Below are 24,846 nucleotides of genomic sequence, written 5' to 3'. Positions count from 1 at the left end.
TGTCGTCCTTGCTCGCTATATGACCTCTAGAATGGAAATCAGCTCGGTGACTTGACAGGAAACCCGTAACTTCAGGGCAGAAATTCCTTTAACAAGCCTTCATAATGCATCTCACGCTGAGAAAGAGACAAGGGTCCATGATCCAGGAAGCATAAGCTACCGTGTAAAGTCAGCAGTAAAAAAAAAACACTTATCAAACTGTCCTTCTGTAGCAAGATGAAGCGTGCCCTTGGCCAGAGGACGTACAACGGTAAAAATGCAGCAGAAACACATCCACGATCATTTGGTGACAGCTTTTCCATCTCAAGATAATATTGGATTTAAAAGCGCTGGAGTTCACATCACAGCAAAGACTTCAGATAAACATTTTACAGCTGTACAATTTATAGTGTGATATGACATAGAGCAGAAATCAAGATGTGTTATTACTGTATATATTTAGACATACTGTTGCTGAATTTAGCTCGTATATGCAAGAGGTAATGAATCTGGATTTGCACATATATCAAGTGTTTTAACAATGACACAGTTGAGGTGAACTCCAATATCTCACAGAAGTGAGTACACCCCTGACATTTCTGCAACATTCTAGTACAGCTTCTCAAAGGACACTATATCAGGGGTGGGCAAATTAGATTTGGGGGGGCCGCATGATGTGGTCATGCATGAGTGCTGCCGGTATACCACTGCACTGTTCATTGAGAAAAAAATGAATTCCAACATTCATTCATTCATTTTCTACCGCTTATCCTCACGAGGGTCGCAGGGGTGCTGGAGCCTATCCCAGCTGTCTTCGGGCGAGAGGCGGGGTACACCCTGGACTGGTCGCCAGCCAATCACAGGGCACATATAGACAAACAACCATTCACACTCACATTCATACCTATGGACAATTTGGAGTCGCCAATTAACCTAGCATGTTTTTGGAATGTGGGAGGAAACCGGAGTACCCGGGGAAAACCTACATATCCCACGATCCCCAAGCGGCTATTCGAACCCATGTCTTCACAATCCCCTGACTGTGTGGCCAACATGCTAACCACTCGTCCACCGTGTGAGAAATTTCACACTATTAAAATAAAAAATAATAATGATCTCTAAAAAAAAAATAATAATAATAATTCATTTTCTACCGCTTTTTCCTCACGAGGGTCGCGGGGTATGCTGGAGCCTATCCCAGCTGTCTTTGGGGCGAGAGGCGGGGTACACCCTGGACTGGTCGCCAGCCAATCACAGGGCACATATAGACAAACAACCATTCACACTCACATTCATACCTATGGACAATTTGGAGTTCAAACCCATGTCTTCACAATCCCCTGACTGTGTGGCCAACATGCTAACCACTCGTCCACCGTGTGACAATTAAAAAAATAATAATAATGATCTCCAAAAAAAATAATAATAATGAAAAATAAAATAAATAATAAAAAATAATGCTCTTTCCTACTATTTCATCTATTTTATCTATAATTGTATCTATAATTTACTATTATCCTACCATTTTACTATTCAACATGAATTTGGAGTTGCCAATTAACCTAGCATGTTTTTGGAATGTGGGAGGAAACCGGAGTACCCAGAGAAAACCCACGCATGCACAGGGAGAACATGCAAACTCCACACAGAGATGGCCGAGGGTGGAGAATTCCAACATATATTGTGATATTTTTTAACAGAGCATGAACCGCCTCTCTTGGGAAACTGGGTCACAATGCCTCCAAGATGACAAGCGCTTTTGTGAGGAAAGTGAAGTTAATGGAGTGCCTGAGTAAATGTCCAGACCTGAGCCTAATTGAGCACCTGAGGGCCATCCTCAAGATGAAGCAAGGCGGAGGAGCGCAGCTCTGTGATGTTATCATGAAGGAGTGGAAGATGTGCCAGTATGGTGAATTTAATACCCAACAGGATTAAGGAAGTGCTTGATAACAAGGGCGCTAATACCAAATATTGACACCTTGGACACAATATGGACATCTTCACATACTCATCTGTGTTGACAATACAATAAAACGGTTGCTAAAATGTGAGCCATGTACTCATTTTGTGAGATAACATAGTCCACCTCACTATGTCACTGCAAAACAATGATTTATTGACTCATGCATTTCCGAGCTAAATTCAGCCCCAATGTACTCAGTGACAACACATCACTTTACATTTACAGGATTCCCCAAATGAAACCCATAATCTCCTTCGGATTTTATTTTTCCAGAAAGCTACAGCTGAGAGCTCAGACTGATCAGGTGACATGAAATGACCTCACATTGCCAGCCTGAGGATCATGTGACACCAAACCAGATCCCAAAAAAAAAAAAATCTCTGGGGATGGAAATGCAACCTCATGTACAGTAGCAAAGAAGCAATCACCCAAAGTATCTTTATCCTGGCTAAGCTAATAAAGATGAACAATTCCAATCAGTTAATGTCAATGTGGTGTGTATGACAGAGGAGGCCTTCAGCATAAGAGAAATGGTGAATTGGACTGATTTGGTTCTTAACGCGGGCAGCACGGCGGTCGAGTGGTTAGCGCGCAGACCTCACAGCTAGGAGACCAGGGTTCAATTCCACCCTCTGCAATTTCTGTGTGGAGTTTGCATGTTCTCCCCGTGCATGCGTGGGTTTTCTCCGGGTACTCCGGTTTCCTCCCACATTCCAAAAAACATGCTAGGTTAATTAAAGACTCCAAATTGTCCATAGGTATGAATGTGAGTGTGAATGGTTGTTTGTCTATATGTGCCCTGTGATTGGCTGGCGACCAGTCCAGGGTGTACCCCGCCTCTCGCCTGAAGACAGCTGGGATAGGCTCCAGCACCCCCTTGTGAGGATAAGCGGTAGAAAATGAATGAATGAATGAATGTTTGGTTGCTTGGTTTTGTAAGTGTTGACTGGTTTGTCGACTGGATTGTCCATAGGTATGAATGTGAGTGTGAATGGTTGTTTGTCTATATGTGCCCTGTGATTGGCGTGAGGAAAAAGCGGTAGAAAATGAATGAATGGTTCTTAACGCATCAGGGATCGCTGTGTTATACATGACGGTGAATGGAAGCATTCAAAGTAGCGATTTAATTGTGATTTTGTAAACAGTTGTAAATGGTGACATTGGATTGAATATTTATATTAATTAGCTGGAAGTACTCTGAATCTCTCATCAATACAAAATGCACTGGTAAAACCTACTGTTTCTTTTTAAACAGCAAATCAGTCAAATCAATGTACCCTCCATTTACCCATAACAACTAAGTCAAATTGTCAGCAAAGTGGATTTTATTTGCTGATTTGGTATTTTTTTTTTCCAAGAAAAAGACCTTGCTTTGGTGATGGAGAGGGATCAGCAATATTGTGGCAGGTGGTAGTGACTTCAAGAGTAGTAAAAAATGGGGGGGGGGGGGGGGGGGGGGGCAAATATATTGTACTGCAGAAAGAAACAATGAGTCTGCAACAATTCTTTGCACTGTATTAAATCATTTATGAATCCACAATGTTCCGAAACTCCAACCTGTGCAAAACTTCTGCCAAGAATCTACAGTACAAAGTCCTTTTTCTTGCCACTTGTAGTCATTTTATTAAAAATAAATAAATTACATCCTGGTAGCTACTCACATGCCTTAGTATAGAAATTCACATCTATTTTTCTGTATTTGCACCCCCAGAGCCAAGTGGACGTCAGTGTGCTCTTGTGCATTTAGCAAGTAAAACTCTGCCCTCTGCAGGACTTTAGCTGACATTTTAGCTGCGTTGACAGCCTGCTCATTGAGGCATGCAAGAACAAATCTATATAATATGAAGATGTCATTGAAAGGAAAGCAAACGTGAGTGAAGTAGATCTTCGTGATTTCACTCCTTCCCCCTTTGGCTGGTGCCTGATGATGACCATGTGAACTAATGCAGGGAGGCAAAACGAGGAGTCGGGCTTGTTCACCCGCAGGTCTGCTGGGATGGAAAGCTCCTGAGTCTCAACAACATATGGTTGCCTCTCTGGGCATGAAAACACATGCACACATGTCCAGCAACACACGCTGCACGCACTCAGCAGCAACACGCCAGACATGCTTGGAAATGCACACACATGCATTTGTTCCATTCACTGTGTCTGAGACCTGAACCATCCGGTTTGTAGTGTTGCAGAGTTTAATATGTGTCATATCACATGTCAACCATATATGCTACTTAACTAGCATTATTTGTCAGAATAATCTACTGGATTAACCCAACATATTTTCCACTGTTGTCCATGATTGGCATAGGGTGCTGTCTCATAATGAAGCAGGGGGGGGGGGGGTTCCTGGGCCTATAGATCCCTGCTGCCCTCTTGATGTTGTTGCTACATCAAAACTCATGGGACAAAGCTAGCTTTGTTGTAATATAGGTTTTTCATGTTGAACAGTAAAACAGTAGGATAATAGTAAATTATAGATAAAATTACAGATAAAATAGCAGGAAAGATCATTATTATTTTTATTATTTTATTATTTATTTTGTTTTGTATTATTATTGGGGTTTTTTTAGAGATCATTATTATTTTTTATTTTAATTGTGTGAAATTTGTCACACGGTGGACGAGTGGTTAGCATGTTGGCCACACAGTCAGGGGATTGTGAAGACATGGGTTGGGGATCGTGGGATGTGTGGGTTTTTCCTGGGTACTCCGGATTCCTCCCACATTCCAAAATCATGCTAGGTTAATTGGCAACTCCAAATTGTCCATAGGTATGAATGTGAGTGTGAATGGTTGTTTGCCTATATGTGCCCTGTGATTGGCTGGCGACCAGTCCAGGGTGTACCCCGCCTCTCGCCCGAAGACAGCTGGGATAGGCTCCAGCATACCCGTAACCCTTGTGAGGATAAGTGGTAGAAAATGAATGAATGAATTATTATTTTTTATTTTAATTGTGTGAAATTTGTCACGCGGTGGACGAGTGGTTAGCATGTTGGCCACACAGTCAGGGGATTGTGAAAACATGGGTTTGAATAACCGCTTGGGGATCATGGGATGTGTGGGTTTTCCCCAGGTACTCCGGTTTCCTCCCACATTCCAAAAACATGCTAGGTTAATTGGTGACTCCAAATTGTCCATAGGTATGAATGTGAGTGTGAATGGTTGTTTGTCTATACGTATGTGCCCTGTGATTGGCTGGCGACCAGTCCAGGGTGTACCCCGCCTCTTGCCCAAAGACAGCTGGGATAGGCTCCAGCATGGCAGTGACCCCAGTGAGGGTAAGCGGTATAGAAAATGGATGGATAGATGCTTCAGAACGCTTCATTTGACAACAGCGAAGAATGTGTGCTCATGTCATGACAATCAGTCAACACACAGTAATCTACAGAGGGTCCATGACTGTGAGCATCAAATGCTATGATTGATAAGTTTGTCATAACACAACCTTCCAAGTGTTTCATTCTTCACACTTGGCTTGCTCATCATGGCCAGTATGTCCATTTCCACAAACATTACATCATCCCGCTGCTTGTCCTTCAATTGACCTCACGCTTGAGTGCTCAAATGAAGGGGAAATAACATGAAGAAGCACTCATTGAAAATGCCAAATCATAACAAGAGCTTGTTGTGTGATATTAATAGATGCAGGGTTTTTTTTAAGTAATGGAAATATTACATACACGTTGGTTTTGTGCTACATTTTCACAAATCTGTGGATGCTTATGGGACTTACCGTCTAGCTCTTGTTATAAATCTTCCGGGTTAGGCAATAGACTTGTTGGGATTTATGTGGGTTTGTGGCTTCTCTCATGATTTGTTGTATGTAAGGAACACAGTCCTGAGCATAAAAACAATTTAGAAGCACACGTTTTCCTCCAATCTCCCTCTAACAACAGAGGGTTTTAATCCCCATGCAGAATCCTTTAAGGAATCAACTAGAGTCAATATTCTTGTACAGAGGAAAATGACAAATCTGACATCTTTCAAGCCTGGATATATAAAACAAAGACGAGGTTTAGCAAGATAGTTCTACACTGGGCTAAAATCACAGTTTTCTACCCTTGTGTTACTGAATAATTGTGTCTAAAACATTCATTCATTCATTTTCTACCGCTTATCCTCAAGAGCAGGGGTGCTCACACTTTTTCAGCATGCGAGCTACTTTTAAAATGACCGAGTCAAAATGATCTACCCACTACAAAAATGCAAAACATCTATTTATTTTCAAATGTATTGAGGATTATTTGTACGTACAATGTATGTTGATGTACCTTACATAACCAAATGAGCCAATATTGCAAAACACACATAATTAACTATTAACATTTTTTGTAATTACCTGAGTTTACTTTGATGACTTGCACTGAATTGAACCAGCCAGGGATGCATAGTCCGGACAGTAGCTGCTGATAGCCAGCCTCAAGCACACTTCCAAATGTTTATCAGTCATGGATAATATCCGTATCACAATATCCGTATAATATTCCATATCCGTATGGAAGTGATATGTTTTTTGCCTTTTTACTTGGTCCAGTTTTTGCCTTTTTACTTGGTCCAGCTCCTTCACTCATTTTAGTGACCATAAACTTTAGCGAGGGCTTAAAATCTCGCAATTCGCCGACTAGCTTAGCACTTTGCATCGTTGTTTACGCATGAGCGGTGACCTAAAGGTTAAAATTCAGTTGTCATCTGACTGGTTGTCCTGTATGTCAATCAAGTAACGGGGATGGATGATAGGCTGACATCGTAACTTCTGCTGCACTTAGAGACGTTGTTTGATTTGATTGGTCGCCCGAAGGGCAACATTCAGTTGTCATCTGAATGGCTGCCCTGTATGTCAATCAAGTGACGGCATTGAGGTTAATTGGCGACTCCAAATTGTCCATTGTATGAATGTGAGTGTGAATGGTTGTTTGTCTATATGTGCCCTGTGATTGGCTGGCGACCAGTCCAGGGTGTACCCCGCCTCTCGCCCGAAGACAGCTGGGATAGGCTCCAGCCCCCCCCCCCCCCCCCCCCGTGAGGAAAAGCGGTAGAAAACGAATGAATGAAATACAGTACTTATGTTCTTCCCATCTTATACCCCAGGCACCCTTGAGACATAACATATACCTTGCTTGAGCTGGAGCCTATCCCAGCTGACTTTGGGTGAGAGTTGGGGTACATTTTGGATTGGCTCACAGTCAATCACATATAGAAAAACAACCACATTCACAACTATGGACACTGTAGAGTCAATTAACACTGCCTCTTGTCCTAAGTCAGCTGGAATAGGTTCAAGCAAACCCCCCCATGACCCTAGCGAGGGTAAGCGGCATAGAATGGGTCGATGGGAGGAAACATGCAAAGTGAGGCAGGCTCATGCACCGACAATACTCTCATGTAATCACGATTTTCATGTTAAAATTACACATCACTGCTGCCAAGGCCACAAAGTCAACAACATATTGCAACATGATGTGTGTATGTGACACAATGCTAGTGTATGCACTCACAGTGCCTACAGTGACCTGCCATATGTCCCATTGGAGGACACATAATAGACAGGCCTTGCCCCTGAGTCGCAGCCTCTCCAAACGTGCGCAACATCTGCCGTCCCCTCCGAGCAGCCTGTGTTATCACACACGCAGCCTTTGCATGCATCACGGATGGACAACTCCGCCTGAAACCCTCCAACCATCCCTCTGTGCTCATCAAAAAAAAAAAATACATCTATTCTCTGACTGTTCTTATGCAACAGTCCTTTTTCACCTAGAGAAAATCATCTGCTCCTTCAATCACAGAATCCCCCTTCCCCCATCTTTCAATAAGGCTTCCTACAGATAAATCTCTCGCTCCCGCCCCTCCCTTTCTCTCAGCTCCTCCCTCCCGCTTCCTTGCACACGGTGCGTCTCGCTCAGGTTCGCCCTCTTACACCTTCATCACATGGGACAACCTCCCTCCGATGGGCCCTGAATATGCAGATTGGCTCATTCAAGCTGCAGCCGCGCTGCCCACAAATGCATCTGCAGCACTTTCTGGCTCTGACTGAGCAGCGAATAAAATGCTTACAACGGGCCTTTTTTTTTTCGTGGTAATTTAGCGGAGATTGCTTCATCTGACCATTGCAGAATGCAGCTATATGTCCCTTTAGGGTAAATCTCAGGTATAGCTGATAGCTGATACTGATTCTGATGGAAAGTTGTCCTTTTAGTTTTGGCTTAAGTGCATCTCTCTCTGCAATTCACCCTTGTTAAAGGAGCAATGTACTGTATCTGAAAGCGGAAACAATACTGCAGTTAACACTGTAAAATAACCAGCATATTAAAAATACAAGGCATATTATTCATTCATTCATTTTCTACCGCTTTTTCCTCATGAGGGTTACGGGGGTGCTGGAGCCTATCCCAGCTGTCTTTGGTCGCCAGCCAATCACAGGGCACATATAGACAAACAACCATTCACACTCACATTCATACCTATGGACAATTTGGAGTCGCCAATTAACCTAGCATGTTTTTTGGAATGTGGGAGGAAACCCGAGTACCCGGAGAAAACCAACGCATGCACGGGGAGAACATGCAAACTCCACACAGAGATGGCCGAGGGTGGAATCGAACCCTGGTCCTCCTAGCTGTGAGGTCTGCGCGCTAGGCATATTAGGCATATTAGAGCAGTAAAAAATAAAGAACGGTCTGAATGTATTTCTCTGAAGCGCCAGGAAGCACAATTGATGCTGATTTCAAACAAGTTCATAAAAGATGGTGGTTCCCCTCTCTCTGTTGTGTTTTCTGCAGCCTTAGCATTAAAATCAGATTCAAGCTCCCTGTGAACAAGCGTGCCGCTTGCCAACACAAATGACAGCAGGAGTGGGCGAGGCGCCAAAGTCCTCCCCTGACTATCAAGAGAGAAAACTAATCGGAAAAAAAAGCAATCGATATAAACCAAAGTATTAAACTACTATTGATTATTTGGTGCCTGGTGATAGAGGTTTGTGCATTCGCTTGATTCATGCATCACATTTATTTAACAAAACAGTCAGTCGACCAATTAAAAACATTCTTGCAGACCATCCAGTCTCTCAGCTACAGGGGCTGAATGTGTTGTGACAAGATGCAATGAAGACTGCTCCTCAGGCTCAGCATCCTGCAGTCTCATCACTCACTGTAAGGCGGACCGCTTCTTCCATCAGCTGCATTTGAGTTTGGGCATGTCAGCAACTTTTCTTCTAGTGCACACACACACACACATACACACAACCTGTACTGAGAACTATACCAAGGAAAAAAAGCCCTTAGACAAGCTCTCAGTCTTGGGTGAGATAGTGGCCTCTTGAGCCACTTGAAAGATCCACTGAGCGACAGGCTGTTCAGAAAAATGGCCGCAATGTGGTAGGTCTCCTTCTGAGTACACGCTTTGACTCTGACCTGGATGAGCCCACACTGTGTATATGCACAACGCTCTACAAAAAGCTTTGCTACACATCTTAAAATAAAGCCCGGAGCTCTGCCAGCTATCAGTCAGTTTGACTGTTCTTCAGCAATTAAGCTAACCGAGCATGAAGTTGCTAAAATAAGTGTCCACTCCTTAATGTTCTGTTGTTGTATCTTTATCTGTTGGATCTGATATATGGCATCTATTTCTTAGACAAGTGCAGCTTTATGTTGTACGTATATGTAAAGATCGGATAAAGTAATTCTTGCTGGAGAATATCCCAGCTGTCTTCGGGCGAGAGGCGGGGTACACCCTGGACTGCTCGCCAGCCAATCACAGAGCACATATAGACAAACAACCATTCACACTTACATTGACCAATTAACCTAGCATGTTTTTGGAATGTGGGAGGAAACCGGAGTACCCGGTGAAAACCCACGCATGCACGGGGAGAACATGCAAACTCCACACAGAGATGGCCAAGGGTGGAATCGAACCCTGGTCTGCTAGCTGTGAGGTCTGCGCGCTAACCACTTGACCGCCATTCACACTCACATTCATACCTATGGACAATTTGGAGTCGCCAATTAATTAACCTAGCATGTTTTTGGAATGTGGTAGGAAACCGGAGTACCAGGAGAAAACCCTCACATGCACGGGGAGAACATGCAAACTCCACACAAAGATGGCCGAGGGTGGAATTGAACCCTGGTTCTTCTATGTGCGTTCTAAAGATATAAAAATAGATGAATGAATGAAATTTTGCATAATATGAGCTCCTACAGCAACATTGTTATTAATGTAATTAACACCCAAGAACTACGTTACTGGAGTAGTGACACCTTGATACACCACACCGGCTAGCGACTAGCCAGCTGGCGACTAGTTTCACCACACTCGCCCTCAGCAATGCCTTAGACATTGAATGTTACAATTTTGCCTAAAATTGCCAGTGCATTTCATGAAGATTTTATAAAGGCAACAGTTTGATCCCGGAGCGAATTATTTCTATTTCCATCATTTTCTATTTTGTAATTTCTATGAAATACAAATAAAGGTAGCCCAGCATGTCAAAACAGATTATGTTCAACTTTACAGGCTTTTGGTTTATTTCTGTCACACTTCACCATCTTTTCCATTCAGCTCAAGGCTTACGCTTTGCAAAGTTAGCCTCAAAATCGAGGCTAAATGCATTCACCTGCATAATATCACTGCCCTGCTTGATTTGAATACTGCATTCTAATAACATTAAAATGTAGGTCTTAGCTCTGTGGTTCATAGTTCACATTATTTGTACTTTTTTTTTTTTACATCGACAATGTATGCTGCCAGATTCTCTTTGCTGTAATACATGCACTTTTTAAAATCAACATGTCAGCAAGCAGCTTTAAGCCCTGGGACTGTCACACACATTGCACCAGTGCTAAGCTTTACAGAGAGGGAATGATAAACACACTGAGTGGTATTACAAATACTGTCAGTTTTGTTTTTATTTCAAGTACAATCTCTCTAAACAGTTTGAAGCAGTTGTTCCCCAGAGGACTCAACATTCCTGCTGACCAATGCTGCTATCAACAATTTAACCATCTCAGTGTTTTTTTATGTACTTTAATGAGGTGGTGCATTGAGCTGAATTCACAGTGAGGTCATAGCTTAGCTGTCAACCTCAAATTACCCCCCTGAGGCTTACACCCTCAGATGTTTAGAGCTCCATCTGGCAACAATAAGGTACTACATCTACTTTTAGTTATTGTGCATTAAACCCCATTTTCACACTTTTCATGAAAGTGGTGTCAAGTTTATTGTATTGAGCAAGTTACATATCATCATATACATCATATACATACTACATATCTACATACTACATATACATATCATACTGTTTACGCTGTACATTGTTCATATTTGATGTAATCTATTTATTTTCCGCATTTTTATTTTTTATTTTTTATTTTTTATTTTTTATTTTTTATTTTTTATTTTTTATTTTTTTTAAATTTATTATTTATTATTACACGGGAGCCAGGCAACAACATTTCGTTGGCAATTTCACTGCTTAGTTATTGTTCAATTACAATAAAGAAAGTCTATGTCTATGTCTATGTCTATGTTCTCCAAAATGTTAGCAGACGTATATGTTACAGCAGTTCTTGTGTATCCTGTTGTGGTGGTGTGAAAAATTAAAATGGATTAAAATTCTAAATGGGCCCTGAGTGCACTAAGTTTGGGAAGACCAATATCCAGTTTGTAATTTAAAAAAACCCAACAACATTAATTCCGTATCGTTTCAATACAGTATCTATTATCTATTTTCCATAATACAGCTCATGAATGCATCTTATTCATGACTTACATTAGAGTCAAGGAGATCAATGCTGTCCAGGCTCTTGCTCCTGTGAATTCGGCCCTTGATGCGGCGGAGTGATGGCTTGCCCTGAATGGTGCTCACAGAGGAGGCGGCTGTGATGGAGCCAGTGGTCGGGCTGGGGTGTATCCTAAGGTCAATAGCACAAAGAAAAACAACAGCGCTCCGTCAGGACGTAACCAAAAAACAGCCTAGGACATTTGTACCGCAACGGGGTACAACTGGCCTTAGGCTAACGAAAAGGGTGAAAAACACAGTGGGAATGTTCCTGATTCTCCAAAGGCCACATTTCTACCCCTACTACATGGTTAAAACGACATTTAAAAGAAATCTATAGTTGGATTTAATGTCACATCGACCCTGCAGGGGTTCACGCTCAGGAAGCACTGCAGCATCCCACATAAGGAGGCTTCAGCAGCTGTGTTGTCCGCCCCCCGCTTAACTGAAGCTGGGTCATGGTGGGATGAGACTTGATTGACCCTTCATCATCAATGTTCTCTGGAAATGTTTTACCCTTCATGAATGACTTTCTGCTTAGTCCTTCAACAGCACTACAGTACAAGACACTTAATTACCCGCATCAAGTGGGAAATTGCAAAGGCAAGAGGTATAGTATTGTTTTGATTGCTGTTTGTTGGTAGCAGGATATATACATTAACGATTTCCATTAAACTGGCATCTGCATCAAGGAAGACCTCACAAGATGTTGAAGCAAATGGATAAAAAGAGAATACAGGAAACAAATGACAGTATAACACAAAATCAAGTATCATTTTAGGAGACAACACTGTAGAAATGTGATATAACTTGGAAACATCCAACCTACATGAAGAGATGATGCACAGATTGGGTCTACGAGAAGATGAGATTTAAACATTAATCTTAAGAAAAATCCAAAAATGTGACTTGACAAACTCATTCATTCATTCATTTTCTACCACTTATCCTCACAAGGGTTGCGGGTGGTGCTGGAGCCTATCCCAGCTGTCTTCGGGCGAGAGGCGGGGTACACCCTGGACTGGTCGCCAGCCAATCACAGGGCACAAATAGACAAACAACCATTCACACTCACATTCATACCTATGGACAATTTGGAGTCGCCAATTAACCTAGCATGTTTTTGGAATGTGGGAGGAAACCGGAGTACCCGGAGAACATGCAAACTCCACACAGAGATGGCCGAGGGTGGGATTGAACTCGAGTCTCCTAGCTGTGAGGTCTGCGCGCTAACCACTAGCCCGCTCTGCCGCCCGACTTGACAAACTAATTTTTTATTTTAACTGATTTTTCACTAAAGTTGCAGAATTGGCGTATATTCCTACTGTCTGCCAAACCTTTGCAGCATTTCTTGAATTTCTTGTACAGTGATTTATTTATTTCAGCAATGATCCATGCTATTCAGATGGCCCCCGGACCACACTTTGGACATCCATTTGTGTTTTGCCAGGAAGGCGAGGTGTTGCCAGGCAACGGGAGAGTATGTTCAAGCTCAGCCTTCTTGGCTGTGTTGCATTGTGGAGGTTGGGTTGCATTGCGGAGGGGTTTATGCAACTTTCAAAATCTGAAATTCACTTTTTGCGGTTGAGTCTGGAATCCATTAACTGCAATTAACAAAAAAAAAGTAAAGACTTAGCTGCTTCCAAAACAAGTGAGTACACCTCACAGTGAACAATGTCAATATTTAGTGTGAGCACCATTGTTATCTAACACTGCCTTAATCCTCTTGGACATGGTATTCACCAGAACTCATGTACAAGTTACGGGAATCCTTTTCCACTCCTCTATGATGACAGCACAGAGCTGGTAGATGAAAGACACCTTACGCTCCTCCAACTTCCTCACCTCACCTCACCTCACTCGCCTTCAGCTTCCTCAGCAAGCCAAGGCTGGAAAACTGCCATGCGGCCCAGTTTCCCAAAAGATTGGATCATGCTCTGCTTCGGAATGTTACAGTACATGTTTGAATTCAGTTTTCCCTCAGTGAGGCAGCACTCATGCAACCCCACACCGTGACGCTACCAGTAATATGGTTGACTATATGGTACATACTAGATTTGCTGGTTGTCGATGCATTGGCATGGACCGAGCCTGTGCTAGCTGCATAAAAGCCAGCATTGTGTACTATTATACTCCCAATGCCCTCTTAAGTTTTAAGTGTATGTTTGTGGGGATAGTAAGCCACAGAAGGTAGGCAGGTAATTGTGATACTTTTGACACGTGTCATATTAGGGGATGACACCACAGGTCATTACCATGGTAGTCAGAAATGGTAAATAAAGCTGTGGTAAAAGGTATTAAATTATAATTCATATAGTGTATTATAGGCTGCACGGCAATCGAGTGGTTAGCGCGCAGACTTCACAGCTGGGAGACCAGGGTTCAATTTGCAGAGTTTGCATGTTCTCCCCGTGCATGCGTGGGTTTTCTCCGGGTACTCCGGTTTCCTCCCATATTCCAAAAACATGCTAGGTTAATTGGCGACTCCAAATTGTCCATAGTTCATTTGGAGATGAAAGAGAGAACTTGCAGAACATGGACTTAAACCTAAAGATACAAAGACGAAGATTGGTCACAAATAAGCGTAAATTACTCTGGATTATCCTTCAATTATTATTTTAAATCGGCCTCGTAATGAGTGTTTTTATAACATGGTTGATTGATGATAAGGGCAGCACGGCGGACAAGTGGTTAGCGCGCAGACCTCACAGCTAGGAGACCACCCTCGGCCATCTCTGTGTGGCGTTTGCATGTTCTCCCCGTGCATCTCTGGGTACTTCGGTTTCCTCCCACATTCCAAAAACATGCTAGGTTAATTGGCGACTCCAAATTGTCCATAGGTATGAATGTGAGTGTGAATGGTTGTTTGTCTATATGTGCCCTGTGATTGGCTGGCAACCAGTACCCCACCTCTTGCCCTAAGACAGCTGGGATAGGCTCCAGCAACCCCTGCAACCCTTGTGAGGAAAAGCGGTAGAAAATGAATGAATGAATAGTGTATTATATTAATTATGTTACACCGTCACGCTTGCTGATTACAGTTGTCCCTCCCCTTCTTTTTTCAGTGTCATGGGTGTGATATATGTCTACATAAAGCATCCCAAAGACCATAGATATCTATTAGCATCTTCTACACAAGGCCCTGGGGAGCTTTCAGGATTAGAAGAGTCAGCATGAGAAATTATGAGACAAAAGCACGAACACAGATAGAGGAAAGACAAAACAACACATCCGCGTTTCTCTCTGCATTAATTCAATATGGCTCAGAGGCATATAAGGTGCTTACTGGATGGAAAAACATTTGTGCAGTCAAATACAGTTGACCTCAGATTGTTCTCCTAAATAAGACTGCAAACATTAACAATGAGGGGAAAATCTGCTCATCGGACTCAAACTCAGCCCCTGAAGCGGTCCTGTGCATCTACAAACTCATTTTCTGGATGTTGATTCTGAAATGGCTTTCAGCCAAAACACTCGAGGCCACAAAAGAGCAGAATGTTACATGACGCAAGCAACTGTGTCCACTCAGAGAGAACCCTCATTGTCATTTGATTAAGTGTTCTTTATCAAAAATTCAGAGATAATTATTTCCACTCGAGGTATGAGAGAGTGCATAAAATAGTGACATTTATGGTCTCCTCGCTACATTTTTAACTCTAATTCTACGCATGGGTAGCGAGAGTGTAAAAAAGTGATGGCAGTTATGGAAAATTAAAAGACCCTTTTCCTTTATACTTTCATGGTTGCACATAAAATATAATTTTAAGAGCAAATTTTCCTCGATATGAGTTTTTAGATCTCACAAAATACACAATTAAAACTTCTCACTACGTCTCAAGCAAGTAGTACTACATAAAGTGCATGCATTTTTAACCATGTATCCTATAACATTGCCAATTAAATTTGAATATTATTGTTTATTATTATTAGGGGGGCGGCACGGCGGTCTACTGGTTAGCGCGCAGACCTCACAGCTAGGAGACCAGGGTTCAATTCCACCCTCGGCTATCTCTGTGTGGAGTTTGCATGTTCTCCCGGTGCATGCGTGGGCTTTCTCCGGGTACTCCGGTTTCCTCCCACATTCCAAAAACATTCATTCATTCATTCATTTTCTACCGCTTTTCCTCATGAGGGTGGCGGGGGTGCTGGAGCCTATCCCAGCTGTCTTCGGGCGTGAGAAGGGGTACACCCTGGACTGGTCGCCAGCCAATCACAGGGCCATTCCAAAAACATGCTAAGTTAATTGGCGACCCCAAATTGTCCATAGGTATGAATGTGAGTGTGAATGGTTGTTTGTCTATATGTGCCCTGTGATTGGCTGGCGACCAGTCCGGGGTGTGCCCCGCCTCTCGCCCGAAGACAGCTGGGATAGGCTCCAGCACCCCCGCGACCCTCGTGAGGAAAAAGCGGTAGAAAATAAATGAATGAATGAATGTTTATTATTACATGTCCGATTTGTAATTTGGTAAATGGTTATTCTGTCATTTCAGGCCACAAAGTTAATTTGAAGAGTAATTGTGAGAGGGATTCATCACCTTGTCCCACAGTATGATGTCACTTCAAGCCTGCCAGCATTCCATCAACCAAATATCACAGCTCGCCAAGCTGAAGATAATTCCTGGATCTGTGGGTTGATTTGTATCCGCTCAAAAATTCCAGCTCTAACCTTGTCGGTTCTTATGAAAATCAAGCTACCTGCTATAGTTTTTGCATAATCCTGCTGACAGTCAGACAAACAAGCCAGCGGGACGTAAACCATAATCCCCTTGGCGGCGGTAATTAATTACTCACATAAATCTATCATTGCAACCCTGATGTCACGCTGCACAGTGACATGTGTTACCTTGCGTGTCGGTTTGGGGGTACGCCCAGTTCATGTGGTTATTAGGACTCTTACTGCTCTCTGTGTGCATCTACAGATGTGGACCTCCTTGGAGTTGGGCGGAGCTACCTGACGGGCGCAGCTGCTGACAATCAAGCTAATTTCCGGTTCCCTTCTTTAGGCACTGAGCTGCGGCAGGAGGGTGCTGGATTATTCCTTTGTGGACGTGACAGATTAACTCCTGTACCTCCTCCAGCGTTACACACGCCTCGGCCACGCACCCTCCTACCCGTCCGGTAGCCCGCTGGCCTCTAAGACTGCTCTGTTCTCCCTTGTATTTTGTGTTGTGCCTGCGTGCACCCTTCCACGGAGCTCCCTTTTTTGTGCTCCGGCGCCTTTTGTTTATTGGGTCTCCTCACCTGAACTATTAAAGCAGCTTGACCTTACCTGAGCTTGCTGTGTCCTGCATCTTGGGATCCACCCTCTCCGCCACACGGTCAGAACGTGATAGAATAATCCAGCCAATGCCATGGATCCCGCGGAACATCAGCAACTCGAGTTTGCCCTCAAGGCCCAGGGGCAGATGATCAGCGACCACGAGCGGACATTACAGGACCTATCCACCTTGCTCCGCGACATGCACGCCCGCTTGACTGGCACGTCTATGGTCACCCCCTCGGACGCCGTTCCACCACCGGCCACAACATCGCCGGCACTCCAACTAGTCCCACGGGAGCCCAATATCCCTCACCCTTCCAGGTACGAGGGTAATTTTGGCGAGTGCAGACTATTCCTCCACCAGTGCTGCCTCGTGTTTCGTCAGCAAGCGCAAACCTACGCCACCGACTCCGCCAAGGTGGCGTATATAATTGGTCTATTGACCGGACGCGCCGCCAAATGGGCCATGGTGGTGAGCGAAAACAAGCCGGAACTCCTCTCCAGCTTACCCCTGTTCGTTGAAGAGCTCAAGAATGTGTTCGACCACCCGGTCAGAGAAGGAGAGGCTGGACTGCGCCTCCTGGCCCTGCGCCAAGGCACGAACTCGGTGGCGGATCACTCAATCTCCTTCCGCATTCTCGCAGTGGAGAGCGGCTGGGATGAGAAGGCCCTACGGTGCGTCTTCCTGGCCAGCCTTAGTCCCCGTCTGCTGGACGAATTGGCAGCCCGAGATGAGACCCGTTCCTTCGAAGAGCTCATCTCCCTCGCCATCAGAATGGATAACCGTCTGCGGGAGCGCAGCCGTCAGCGTGGTGGGGAACGCCCCCAGCCACTCTCTCACCCCCACGAAACTCTGGCGCTTCCGCCTCCACCGTCGATGGTTTCACCCATCGAGAGCATCGGGGAGGCTGTTCCTATGCAGCTGGGAGCCAACCGGATATCCGCCGCGGAAAGACTTCGCCGTCTGCGTCTTCGTCTCTGCCGCTACTGCGGCGCTGCGGACCATCCAGTTTCCCGCTGCTCCAGCCGACCAGCTGCTCGACGTTCGTCCCCCTCCCAGAGCTCATCGGTGGACGGACGTTCCCCCCCTCCCTCCTCCACTGCTTCCGTGGGCCGTCTGCAAGTGGAAGGTACGTTGTCTTGGGGAGGGGAGGGGCACCTCGCTATCTCCGCCCTTGTCGACTCGGGCGCTGATGAGAACTTTATAGACAGTGGCTTGGTAAAGGAACTTAATATCCCCACCATGCGGGTGGAGAGATGCAAAAATGTGCGTTCTTTGGATGGATGCCACTTAGCTAGCATTACGCATCAGACACGCCAGGTCTCACTCCTGCTGTCTGGCAACCACCGGGAATCCATTTGTTTTTTTGTTATCCCCTCACGCTCCGCTCCTGTAGTTTTGGGTCTCCCTTGGTTGCACCGTCACAGTCCTTATATTGATTGGTCCACTTTTAAAATAGTCAACTGGAGTTCATTCTGCCATGCTAACTGTCTCCGCTCCGCCTCTCCTCCGGTCTGTCCTTCAAACCCTTCTCCTGTCTCGCCTGACCTATCTCTGGTTCCGGAGGAATATCACACCTTTAGGGAAGTCTTTTGTGAAGATCATGCTATGTCTCTTCCCCCCCACCGCCCCTATGATTGTGCCATAGACTTATTGCCGGGGGCGCCGCTTCCTTCATCCCGACTATACAATATTTCCAAACCTGAACAGAAGGCTCTCGAGGAGTACATCTCCACTTCCCTCGCTGCAGGGCATATCCGGCCATCCTCCTCCCCCTTGGCAGCAGGGTTCTTTTTTGTTCAAAAGAAGGACGGTTCCTTGCGCCCATGTATCGACTTCAGGGCACTCAATGCCATCACGGTAAAAAATAAATACCCTCTTCCTCTCCTTGATTCCGCCTTCACTCCACTTCACACTGCCACCATCTTCACTAAGTTGGACCTACGTAGTGCCTACCACCTCATCCGTATTCGGAAAGGGGATGAGTGGAAGACGGCCTTTAACACGCCATTAGGGCATTTTGAATACTGCGTCATGCCTTTTGGTCTTACTAACGCCCCTGCAGTTTTCCAATGCCTCATTAATGATGTCTTACGTGACATGATTGGCCGCTTTGTGTTTGTGTATCTGGACGACATTCTTATTTACTCCTCTTCCACCAAACAACACCTGCAGCACGTTCACCTTGTCCTCCAGAGGCTCTTGGCGAACCGTCTGTTTGTCAAGCCTCAAAAGTGCACTTTTCATTCACCATCTGTTCCTTTTCTGGGGTTTATTGTGGAGAAGGGGCAACTGAAACCGGACCCTGCCAAGATCCAGGCTGTGGTTGACTGGCCCACTCCTACATCTAGGAAGCTGTTACAGAGGTTTCTGGGTTTCGCCAACTTCTACCGGCGCTTTATTCGCGACTTTAGTAAAGTCGCCGACCCTCTGAACAAGCTGACATCTACCAAGGTTCCGTTTTCTTGGTCACCGGGGGCCGATTCAGCCTTTCGGCGCCTCAAGTCCTTCTTCACTTCTGCACCCGTTCTTATTCACCCTAACCCTAATCTCCCGTTTTTCGTTGAGGTGGATGCGTCCGATACTGGCGTAGGGGCCGTGCTCTCCCAGCGCTCCAGCTCTGACCAGAGGCTGCACCCCTGCGCCTTTTTCTCCAGGCGCCTATCGCCTGCTGAACGCAACTATGATGTTGGCAATCGGGAGCTGTTGGCGGTGGTCCTCGCCTTGCAGGAATGGAGGCACTGGTTGGAGGGCGCTGCACACCCGTTTGTCATCTACACGGATCACAGAAACCTTTCATACATCCGCTCTGCCCAGCGCCTCAACCCCCGCCAGGCCCGGTGGGCCCTCTTCCTCACCCGCTTCGACTTCACTCTGACTTATCGCCCAGGTTCTCTAAATGGCAAACCAGACGCACTCTCCCGTATATATGCACCACAAGCTGAGGACCAAACACCTGACTCCATCCTTCCCCTGTCCTGCATCGTGGGCGGACTCCAGTGGGAGATCGAGAAGAGGGTGGCTGAAGCCAGCGGAGACACCCCTCTTCCAGCGGGCTGCCCTCCAGACAGACTGTTTGTTCCACGGTCCCTGCGGTCGGAGGTCCTGACCTGGGGCCACTGTTCTAAGATCGCCTGTCATCCCGGAGCCAGACGCACAGCCTTCCTCCTGTCACAGCGCTTCTGGTGGCCCTCCCTCCACGCCGACACTAAGAGCTTCGTGGCTGCCTGCTCAGTCTGTGCCAGAAACAAATCATCCAACCAACCACCGGCTGGCCTGCTTCACCCTCTCCCCATCCCCTCTCGCCCTTGGTCGCACATTGCCTTGGACTTTGTGACGGGTCTGCCCGCTTCGAGGGGTTTCACGGCGGTTCTTACCATCGTAGATAGGTTCTCGAAGTCTGCTCATTTTGTACCCCTCCGCAGAATCCCCTCCGCCCTGGAGACGGCCAAGCTCCTGGTACAACATGTGGTCCGCCCCCATGGCATTCCTGTCGATGTGGTGTCCGACAGGGGGCCCCAGTTTGCCTCAGCGGTCTGGAGGGCCTTTTGCAAGTCGTTGGGAGCCTCGGTCAGCCTCTCCTCTGGATATCACCCCCAGTCCAACGGGCAGACGGAACGGGTAAACCAGGACCTGGAGTCAGCCTTGAGGTGTGTGTGCCACCAACATCCCACGTCCTGGTCTCGGGATCTCCCGTGGGTGGAATACGCCCACAACACCCTGGTCTGCTCCTCCACGGGCCTCTCTCCTTTTCATGTGGTCCACGGCTTCCAGCCTCCACTGTTCCCCCCTCAGGAGTCCGGATCATCGGTTACCTCGGTAGCCTCGTTGCTCCGCCGGGTCCATCGGGTGTGGCGAGACACACGAGCGGCGCTGTCCCGGACCGCCAAACGTAATCAAAGACTGGCGGATCGCCATCGGAGGCCTGCACCCAATTACCAGCCAGGGCAGAGTGTCTGGCTGTCTTCGCGGGACCTGCCCCTGGCCGTGGAGTCAAAGAAGTTGGCCCCCAGGTTCGTCGGACCATACAAGGTGGTTCGTATGGTCAACCCTGCTTCCGCCAGACTCAAGCTCCCCCCTTCTCTCAGGACCTACCCGGTGTTTCACGTGTCCCGCCTGAAGCCGGTTACAATAAGCGAGCTTAACCCACCGCCAGTGCCTCCTCCCCCTCCTCGCCTGGTGGACGGACACCCAGCCTTTACAGCCAGGTCTATCTTGGATGCCAGGAGACGGGGCAGGGGTGTGCAATACCTCGTGGACTGGGAGGGTTACGGTCCCGAGGATCGCTCATGGGTCTCCCGGTCACTTATCCTCGACCCTACCCTCTTATCTGATTTTTACCGCAAGTTCCCAGACAAGCCAGGTTGTCCGCCTAGGACCACCCGTTGAATTGGGAGGGGGGGATACTGTCACGCTGCACAGTGACATGTGTTACCTTGCGTGTCGGTTTGGGGGTACGCCCAGTTCATGTGGTTATTAGGACTCTTACTGCTCTCTGTGTGCATCTACAGATGTGGACCTCCTTGGAGTTGGGCGGAGCTACCTGACGGGCGCAGCTGCTGACAATCAAGCTAATTTCCGGTTCCCTTCTTTAGGCACTGAGCTGCGGCAGGAGGGTGCTGGATTATTCCTTTGTGGACGTGACAGATTAACTCCTGTACCTCCTCCAGCGTTACACACGCCTCGGCCACGCACCCTCCTACCCGTCCGGTAGCCCGCTGGCCTCTAAGACTGCTCTGTTCTCCCTTGTATTTTGTGTTGTGCCTGCGTGCACCCTTCCACGGAGCTCCCTTTTTTGTGCTCCGGCGCCTTTTGTTTATTGGGTCTCCTCACCTGAACTATTAAAGCAGCTTGACCTTACCTGAGCTTGCTGTGTCCTGCATCTTGGGATCCACCCTCTCCGCCACACGGTCAGAACGTGATACCTGATGTAATGTTATTTAAACCACAATATATGCTGAGGGAGCTGGGATCAAAAATAAATGGTCAACATCCAGATAAAGACTATAGGTGTACATGTTAAACACAAATGTGGAAATATTGAAAATGTTTGTTTCTAAGCTGCATGTTGACCGTGCGGTTAGCATGTTGGCCACCTGGGGAAGACCTGGGTTCGATTCTCCACTTGGGCATCGCTGTGTTTGCATGTATGTTCTACCCGTGTGTGAGTTTTCTCCGTATATGCTACTTAAATAGCATTATTTTTTACATACATGTCAAAATAATCTACTAGATTAACCCCTTATCAACACATTTTCCACTGTTGTCCATGATTGGCATAGGGTGCTGTGTCATAATGAAGCACGGGGGTTCCTGGACCTATAGATCCCTGCTGCCCTTTTCATGTTGTTGCTACATCAAAACTTTTGGTCCACAGCTAGCTTTGTTGTAATATAGATTTTTCATGTTGAATAGTAAAACGGTAAATAGTAGGAGAGATCATTATTTTTGCCTTAATTGTGTGAAATTTGTCACACGGTGGATGAGTGGTTAACATGTTGGCCACACAGTCAGGAGATTGTGAAGACATGGGTTCGAATAGCTGCTTGGGGGGTCATGGGATGTGTGGGTTTTCTCCGAGTACTTCGGTTTCCTCCCACATTCCAAAAACATTCATTCATTCATTCATTTTCTACCGCTTTTCCTCACGAGGGTCGCAGGGGGTGCTGGAGCCTATCCCAGCTGTCTTTGGGCGAGAGGCGGGGTACACCCTGGACTGGTCGCTAATTCGCTAAATTAGCTAAGTAGCGAATTAGCTAAATTCGCTAATTAAGGGGGCACAATTTGGAGTCGCTAATTACCTAGCAAACATGCTAAGTTAATTGGCAACTCCAAATTGTCCATAGGTATGAATGTGAGTGTGAATGGTTGTTTGTCTATATGTGCCCTGTGATTGGCTGGCAACCAGTGCCCCGCCTCTCACCCTCTCGGCCTCGCCCTCTTGCTAGGTTAATTAGCGACTCCAAATTCGCTAATTAAATTCGACTCCAAATTCGCTAATTAAGGGGGCACACGTTGGAGTTGCCAATTAACCTAGCATGTTTGCTAGGTTAATTAGCGACTCCAAATTGTCCATAGGTATGAATGTGAGTGTGAATGGTTGTTTGTCTATATGTGCCCTGTGATTGGCTGGCGACCTGACCAGGGTGTACCCTGTAGCTGGGATAGGCTCCAGCATACCCCTGCGACCATAGTGGCATAGAAAATGGGTGGATGTTTGCTTGACTTGTTTGGAGTAACTGTTCGATTTCCTTAATCTTCTTTCTTCACACACACACACACACACCTCCTTCATCAGCCTGTTACCATGGAAGTATTTCATGTGTGACGGTCATCTTGAATTCTTATTTTCACACTCCAACACTCTAAGCAGTCTATTCAGATGAACTAATTGTATTAGACTTGATACTATGTCACAAGGTGCTATATAACCTTGACTTTAGAAAGCATAGCCTAAATGTGTTTATATTGGGAGTGGCCTTCTGATTGTGATCATGGCTGTATGGGAGTACTTTTTGCAGCTCATGAGAACAAAGAAGTATCAACTTCAAAAGCAAAGCGATCAATACAGAGACCTTGCACGGCCCGCGCTGTCCATCTCCAAGTGTGATGATGCAGAGCGCTAATAAAGTTAAGCATGCGCCTGATGCTGTTTCAAAGAAAGAAGCAGGGGGACACGCTGGCATTAATCAGCTGCAGGACACTCTGCGGCTTATCTTGTTGCCCCTCCGTCACTCTGCCTCCAAGAGCAATCAGGTGCGATTAGTTGGAGCAATAACCGCTACTGCTTAATCAGCAGGTCAATAGGCAATGTTACGCTTCATTCCTCCCATCTTGGGTATTGCTAATGTAACAATTTGCTGAGCAGCCGTGACTTGAGTCTGGCACAGACACTTTTAAACACACGAGAAGGACACAGTCCCAAATGGTTTCAAGGGTCAACCTTGCTTAAATATCTTATGTGTTGTTTGGATTTTCTACATTGTTATATTTTTGAAAACAAATGGAAAATTTGCAAATATTACATTTATTTTTCACTGCACCACCCATGACGAACAAACTCTCGGAGTTCATTTGGAGAAGAGGGAACTTGGAAGATTGGTCACAAACATGGTAATGGTAATGGTAATGGTAATGGTAATGGTAATGGTAATGGTAATGGTTATATTTCATTTGAACATGCATTAGATTACAAGTGAATGCATCACATAATCAGATAAAAAAAAGGAGTAGGAAGAAGCAAAGCTTATTAAATCCTACCCCTCCATCTGGTACTTTTACAATCAGTAACTGTTACATTTGTTCACTTCCTGCTTTCCTAATATAATTTTCGTTTTTTTTGGTGTGTTTTTTTAATCACGTACCAAAGTAGGAGGTGATATGACCATACAATGACATGATGGGTACCATAGTAACTGTCAATATAGTGATATGTATAGCACATCATGACTGGTTCACTCTTGATGTGCTATACATGGAATGCTAGGGCGTAAATTACTCTGAAGTTGCTTATCCTTCAATTATTGTTTTAAATCGGCTTCTTAATGAGTGTTTTTATAGTCTGGTTGATCGATGATAATGTTCGTCAGCATCACCGACCTGCAGTAAACATGCCGCTATGAAAAGATGTTTCTATAACAAGTATAATGCTTTGCAGCCTTGTCGCTATCGTGGAATAGTGTTTACAAGACATTATGTTAAGAAGACATGGGTTACGCTCTTGTGCCAACTTTGTGGTCTTAGTGGTCATCTCTTGCTGACTTGTTTTGTTTTCTGTGTGTAGCATCCTGTTTCAAAATGCATGTATACCATTCTTTCAAGCCAAATCCTCCAATTAAGGTTTTCCTTGGATGCAGTCATCAGTGAAATGA

At 45.6% G+C, this 24,846-nt stretch overlaps 1 protein-coding gene across 12 annotated transcripts in view; it reads right to left on the bottom strand.

Annotated features, from left to right (window-relative positions):
- tjp1b (tight junction protein 1b) overlaps positions 1-24,846 on the bottom strand; it is a 78,815-nt gene that overhangs the window by 33,814 nt on the left and 20,155 nt on the right. For all 12 annotated transcript variants that reach the window (XM_058075564.1, XM_058075566.1, XM_058075567.1 and 9 more), the window contains one exon: positions 11,706-11,847. In XM_058075564.1, coding sequence (XP_057931547.1) covers positions 11,706-11,847 — 142 coding nt within the window. The remainder of the gene's footprint in view (positions 1-11,705; positions 11,848-24,846) is intronic.

Source organism: Doryrhamphus excisus, chromosome 6, assembly GCF_030265055.1.
Source record: "Doryrhamphus excisus isolate RoL2022-K1 chromosome 6, RoL_Dexc_1.0, whole genome shotgun sequence".
NCBI classification, from domain to species: Eukaryota; Metazoa; Chordata; class Actinopteri; order Syngnathiformes; family Syngnathidae; genus Doryrhamphus; species Doryrhamphus excisus.
Note: the sequence above shows the minus strand (reverse complement) of the source record. Positions and strands in the feature narration are given on the sequence as shown.